This window comes from Pyxicephalus adspersus, chromosome 3 (assembly GCF_032062135.1).
Source record: "Pyxicephalus adspersus chromosome 3, UCB_Pads_2.0, whole genome shotgun sequence".
Taxonomy (NCBI): Eukaryota; Metazoa; Chordata; class Amphibia; order Anura; family Pyxicephalidae; genus Pyxicephalus; species Pyxicephalus adspersus.
Genome location: NC_092860.1, coordinates 74,144,396 through 74,151,559, shown reverse-complemented (window position 1 = coordinate 74,151,559; position 7,164 = coordinate 74,144,396). Strand labels below are relative to the sequence as shown.

General features: G+C 36.5%; 1 protein-coding gene across 1 annotated transcript in view; it reads right to left on the bottom strand.

The window, feature by feature from the left end:
* Window positions 1–960: 960 nt before the first annotated feature.
* Window positions 961–7,164, bottom strand: part of PPP2CB (protein phosphatase 2 catalytic subunit beta) — a 19,093-nt gene continuing 12,889 nt past the window's right edge. The window contains exons 2-7 of the mRNA XM_072405251.1: window positions 6,626–6,835; window positions 5,686–5,859; window positions 3,417–3,506; window positions 2,865–3,026; window positions 2,025–2,143; window positions 961–1,669 (exon numbers count right to left, since the gene is read on the bottom strand). Of these exons, the coding sequence (XP_072261352.1) occupies window positions 1,597–1,669; window positions 2,025–2,143; window positions 2,865–3,026; window positions 3,417–3,506; window positions 5,686–5,859; window positions 6,626–6,835 (828 nt within the window). The 3' untranslated portion in view covers window positions 961–1,596. The remainder of the gene's footprint in view (window positions 1,670–2,024; window positions 2,144–2,864; window positions 3,027–3,416; window positions 3,507–5,685; window positions 5,860–6,625; window positions 6,836–7,164) is intronic.

Sequence of the window (7,164 nt, the reverse complement as noted above, 5' to 3'; positions counted from 1 at the left end):
AGAAGGACGTCGGACGATCAGCGGGACCAGGTAAGAAGCCGGCCAGCATCTTGTGTCCCGCCGGCCGGGCGGCGGAACACAAGATGCCAGCCGGCATCTTACCGGTCCCGCTGGCACCCGACGCTGGAGAGGGAGATCGACGGACGACGCTGGAATGCGAAAACGACGCTGGATGAGCACAGGGGGACCAGGTAAGTATGGATGGGAAAAATCTCGGGGTTAACCATCCTTGCAATTTTTTTGTGCCCGAACAAAGGTCGGGCTTAACGGCAAGGTGGTTAAGGCATGGGTCAAAAACGTTAACATCATGGATAGTAAGCAAAGTAAATAGGAAGGTTAACCACCTGCAACAATATACAGAAATGCCCTGTGCTAAAGAAAAAAAACTCCACACAAAACACTATATATCTTGTATTACAGACAAATTACACCTTGGGTTAACAATTTAAAATGCGTAAGTTCAAAAATAGAATATACTTAGGCATGCATTTTTATTCTTTATAGATTTGTACTTCTTGTTATTTTTGGAACTGCATATAGTTTGTTTGAAAAGATCTTCTATTATAGAAAGTGAACCACCTTTTAAACTCTGTTGTATGTCGCACAGAAGGGCTCCTTTCCTGCTTACTAGAATGTTTCTTCCAATTGTACACTTAGCCATATATACAGAACATACAGCATATCCTCCAAATACTCTGGAACTCAGTAAATTGCACGTGTCAGGGATATGTAATCATTGGCTAGCCACTCAAGATGGTTGCGGACTGTTTTTTTTTTTTTTATTTGGTATGTGTAGTACACAATCCCCCCCCATCACTTTTCAAATGACTGCAGTAGGCTGCTTTAGATGGAGGAAAGGCATAATCTTGACTTGAGGGAACATGAGACTCCAAAAAAACTTTTACATAAGCATTACATAAGGACTGAGTGCATGCATTAAGAAATAAGTTCTACACATGCTGGAGGTCTACAATTGAAAGTTTATTTGTTCAAATACACCAAAGGAGCTGCAAGCACTTTGACAAATATACAGAAAAACGTACATTAATGTTATGGCATACACTCAGGTCAGATTTTTCCAATGTATCTGTACTTTTGAAAAACAAAAAATATACAGTGAATGATTAGCAGGTGCATTTCTTTAAAAATAACTCCAAATGGTATTTGTCATGCCAGCTTATCACTACAACTAAAATTTACAAAGTAGGTGCAAAGGGAGATAAAGGCCTTGCAAGTTACCCTTTACTGCTTGAACAGTTCAGTAGGAAACATGACTTACAAATACAGCAGGCAAACTGACTAATGGACTGATTGATATTCTGAACCGCAGTCTCAAATTGTGCTAAATGCTTCGTCAACAGTATGGCACATTTTGGTCCATGATGGGTTCTTAGCCTATTTGTAAATATAAAATGGGGAAACGCAAAGAATATTTCTTCGATGGGCAGGACAATGTGATGTAAAAGCAGGATCCAATTTTTAAATTAAAACATTTTGGTTTTCTTTTGTTGGTTTCCATGTCTATATTCAGACACATTTATCTTGTTTAAATGCCAAGTATAATTGCACAGATGAAGGCAATATGTTTACAATTGCTTATAGGAAATAGTCAGGAGTGCGTCGAGTAACATGCGGCTCTCCACGGCGAGGAGCTGGGTCAAACTGAAGGCTATAGAAAGATAAAGATTACTTGATTAGCATAGAGTGGCAAATATGAGTATTTAAAAACAACAATATGTATTTGCAAAAGAAAAAGCATTAAAAGGACCACTAAAAACATTTTATTTATAAGAGATCAGTTCACCCAGCTGAATGAATTATTTCAACTGTATGCATTATTTTTTTCTGCTGCCCATTTCCTTACCTAAAAGTTTAATTTTCAAACATATTTTAAGTGTCAAATCTGTCAGGCCTGTCAGGAATGACAAATATAATACACCATTTCTACATTTTCTATGTACAGCGAACAGGTTCATACGCTTTCAAAGAATAAGATGCTTAAGAGCAGAATGTAAGAAACTTACAAGGAGTATTTAAGGGTATCATCCAGTTCCATAATAGCTGCCTGATTTCCACAACGATAACAGTAATTAGGTGCACTGAAAATGGTAACCACATTTCTGTCATGACACCAGTTGTAGCCCTGTGGAAAGAACATGGCAATTTCAATTTAAATGTTTCATGTCTTTTTATATACAAACATAAATAAAGATGTATAAATGTAATTATTTTGTTTTTACTACGGCTGAGAGAGATGCTTTGCATTGTTATCCTGCCCTGCAAGTGAAAAAGATGGGGAAATAATGCAATGTAAAACCTGGGCAGAACAAAAGAAAGCTGCAAGCAAACAGACCTCCTTTGCAGAATTGATATGCTATGGCTTTTTTTTTTTTTTTTTTTTTGGGGGGGGGGGGGGCACACACCACTTACCTACCTACCTGTTCACAGATTTCTTCTGAATGTACACCAATAAGAAAACATGCAGCTAAGTGTACAATCTGAAACAAATGAACTGCTGTGCACATATGCGGTGGTTACAGCATTCTGGCCTGGCCGATCAAGGCAGCCCAAGACCCTAACCCAAAACACGACCAGTTGAAGGTGTCAGAGCCAGTGATTAGGAAGGAGATGCAAGTTTTATTCTATATTAAGGTGCTCACTGTGGAAACAACAGGGCTCTTAGAAGAATTCCAGATATTTAATTTTTTTTTTTGTCCTTCCAATTAACTCTGTCCAAGTTAATACCCTCCTTTATAAATGGTATTTATGGTTATTTTATTGAAACACACTAAAAAAAAAAAAAAAAAACAGAAGAGACGAGGCATATTTTGTTCTAAAACAACCTATTTAAATACCAGTCTTACCTCCATGACCAGCTGATGAGCACGCGACACCAAAGTGAGGCCATTGGCATGGTTAAAGGTTTCAGAAATATCTTGTCCAAAAGTGTAGCCAGCACCTCTGGGAGAAATACCCCAGCCACCACGATCATCGGGATCAGACCACAAAAGGTCACACATGGGGCCCTAGAACACATGGAGGATATTTTTATTAGTACCACACTGATAATTACACAGAAAATGAATTAACAGGCAACAAGCTACAATAACACAACACAAAGTAACTGCCCTGCTGACTGCTCAGCTTTGGCCATTTTAGTGATTTTCTTTTTTAAAGCAAATATGAAAATCATTTAGCTTCATGCTGGGAGTTTAGTCAGTATTGTACTCCTTTTTTTCTACTGATACACAAATTAACTTGTTTATCCAGTTACACGGGAAGTAGAAGGTAGGGAGGATAAGGCGCCACCATGAGGTGTCTAACAACAAATGAGACAGATGAAAAGCAGAAGATGAGCAGCCAAACCTGTATTTCAAAGAATAAATAATATAATATGAAGGCACCAAAATAAATACCTCATGGGGAACTTCTTGTAAGCGATCCAAAGCGCGGATGTGATCCAATGTATCAATAGATGGGGAGAGCCCTCCATGAAGACAGAAGATCTGAAACAATAAACAGCATATGTTTTCCATGACTTTATATTAGGTGTGATATAGTTTAATTAACAGACTTTAAAAGCCTACAGTTTACACAATATTAGCCACACTTTAAAAAAAAATTAAGCACTGAAGCCTCATTTAGATAATCCAAATGCATGTACAGACATTTTAGGGTACCTACAGTTCTAAGTTCTACTACCCTAAAAGAAATATCACATGTAGTTAAGCGTCTTTCATTAAATCACACAATACAAAGCGGGGTTTCTGCCACCCAGTTATTGCCAGGTAACAGCAGACAGTTGCTGATACGCTTTCATTCAATTACATAACTTCCTTTTAAGTCTAGGAATTCTAGGAAAAAAAAAAAAAAAAACACAAGCATATAGGGAAGACTTCTTTATCGATACTTCAGGCCTCATTTATTACATACTGGTATGTATGCTCCTGTCATGATGAGTACTATAATCACTCTGGAATGGATTAACTGTTGACAGCACATAGTTTGAGGCTGGAGTCACGCCATTACATATGGATTACATCCACGTGTCCTCAAAGAGCTGAGCTCGGTTATTTTAAAGCCATTATTTCTAATTTTGAGAGACATTTTAGTCACTGGCAAGGTACCGATGGATTGGCTTAAGGCCAATGTGTTCCCTATCTTCAAAAAGGGAGCAGTCATTACCAGGTAACTACAGACCAGTTAGTTTAACATCAATAGTTGGAAAGGTCCTAGAGAGTTTGATAAAGTACCACATAGAGGAGTTTCTGCTAAAAAATAATATTATAAGTGATATTCAGCATGACTTCAAGAAAGACCAGAGTTGTAAAACAAATTTACAAAATTGTAACATTTTTTAAACATTAATAAAGTTACTGAAACGTATAGTGAAGGCATAATAATCTAGTTGTTTAGTACACACACCAGTGATGAAAGCAGAAGGCATTTATAGGGGCCATGCAGAAATCTGCCTGCACATAACATAAAATAAAGCACTGAAGCCTCATTTAGATAATCCAAATGCATGTACAGACATTTTAGGGTACCTACAGTTCTAAGTTCTACTACCCTAAAAGAAATATCACATGTAGTTAAGCGTCTTTCATCAAATCACACAATACAAAGCGGGGTTTCTGCCACCCAGTTATTGCCAGGTAACAGCAGACAGTTGCTGATACGCTTTCATTCAATTACATAACTTCCTTTTAAGTCTAGGAATTCTAAATATAAATTTAAAACCAACCTCAAACAAACCATTTTTATTTATGCAGGGACAATACACAATTTTACAAATCTAGCTTCTTATCTCTGCCTTACTTTCTCCTTGGCTTTTAGGTGCCAACACAGGACCAAGCCAGTGTCAGAGTCAAGGGGTAGGATCACAGTCCGGTTACGACGTAAATTAACCAAGAGGGTAATTTTTTTTTTTACCACTTTGTTTTTGTCAGTTTCAAAAAGTAATGAAAATCTTGTGACGTTAAATATTTTGATTGCTTCAAAAGGAATTGTTCAGGAGGTGGCCAATAGTAATATTAGGATACCACAGATAGGATATAGAACAACACCTTTTGAGATTCTTACTAGCTGATGGTTATGGAGTACTAAGTGTAGATATAGAAAAATGGTAAGTTTAAAGAGTATTGGGATAGCTACACACATACCTTCCCAGTGCTTGGAAAGAATTAGTAGTATATGTGTTTTTTCCTTTTCAAAGATTTTTTCAACATGTAAAAAAAATAAGTATTTTTGATCTTGGTTAGTTTTTATCCTGACCCATGCATTACCCACCTACATAAAAACATGACTAGGCTATGTTTAGGTTTTCCTACAAAATCTTGAGATATGTTTCCAACATTTATTTGGACAGAGAAAGTCAGCTAGGTGTGGTTAAACGTGAAACTACCTGCTATACAAGTATGTGAAGAAGATGCCTTAACAGAACTAAAGGTCTGCGTACAAAAGTTGTAAGCAGGCAGGATTTTGCAGAAGGGACATGTGATCTACTCTGTTTACACAGCAATTCCCACGGTTATTTATAGAAAATACACAATTTTATCAAGTGTCGTGAAAACTACAGGCTTATATTTATATTAAAGCATAAGTGAAATCTCAGTCAAGGTAAATATACCAAAGTGAAAACAGCAAATGGTTAAAAAAAAATGTAATAAAATGTAAGGTACTTACCTGCCCATCAACTAAAGCTGTTAATGGTAAGTAGTCAAATAGATCTGTAAAATATTTCCATACATTTGCATTTCCATACTTTCTGAGGCACTCATCATAAAAACCATAAACTTGAGTGATTTGTCGGGACTCATGATTCCCTCTCAATATTGTGATGCGCTCTGGGTAACGGACCTAACAAGGAAAAAAATATATTAGGAATATACTGTAAAACACATTGCATAAACTTTGAGCATAGAGATGTTAACTGCGGGTGGGGGGAGAGAATGTAAGGTACTGGACACATAAAAAAAAGACTGTTTCATAAGGTATTAAAAGGTAAAGGGTAAAAAGATCAAGAATTCGTTCACATGTGGGGACACATTGCTGTGCAGATTGACATATAAAAAGATATATTGTATTTGCAATAAATAAAATACTTGCAAAATAGTACGTTCACTACTACAAATAATTTTAAAAATAGTCCCTTAAAGCCAAATGAGAAGAAAGAGAAGAGACAAAAACTTTGTTTTTACCCTGTATTGTGAACAAATTGATGGCTTTTAGAAATAAATTACCATGCTCTCACCTCTCCTCTCTAATGAATATAAAAAAGCATAAACTCAAGCAAGCCCTGATAGTGTTACTCCACGATTCGTACAACTAGATGTTGAAGCATGCTCCACTGACATCTATTTAAGTCTTAAAATGGCAACTGTGCCCTCATCTCAAATACTACAGTCATATACACTCCATGTTTCCTAGGCACAAATACCCAGGGGAGAAAAATGGATCTAATCACTGCCTAACACAAAATAGGACCGGCAGTAGTGGAGCTGATTCATGTAAAAGGCGTGATTTTGGGTAAGAGGGAAAGTGGAACATACAGTTTTTGTTTTCTATTAAATATATACAGCTGTACTTTACCAAGTCATAATTTGGTTAAAGTTTAGTGCCTTACCTTTAATGCTACAAGTAGAGTCACTGTCTCAACAGAATAATATCCTCTGTCAACATAGTCCCCCATGAACAAATAGTTGGTATCTGGGGATTTTCCTCCAATTCTGAAGAGCTCCATGAGGTCGTGAAATTGGCCGTGCACATCTCCACAAACTGTTACAGGACATCTCACATCTTGCACATTTGACTCTTTTGTTAGGATTTCTTTTGCCTAGGGGTTACAAAGTTTAAACTATAAGTATACATACACATTCCAACAAAATATATTTAAATTTTTTCAACGATTTTAGTCTGCAAAATTGGTAAACAACAGTACCAACAAAGAGGATCATTTGCAGTCATTATTGTCACATACAATTTTAACAAAAGTTAAAGTGCACAATTCATAGCTATGCAAATATGCTATAACTCCTAATAGTCTTTCTCCTGGTTAAACAAAAAAAAAAAAGCACAAAACAGCAATGATGGGGAAAGCACAGCAACAAGAAATCGTATGTTGCTAAACAAAAATCATCAAAAAAAAAAAAAAAAAAAAAAAAA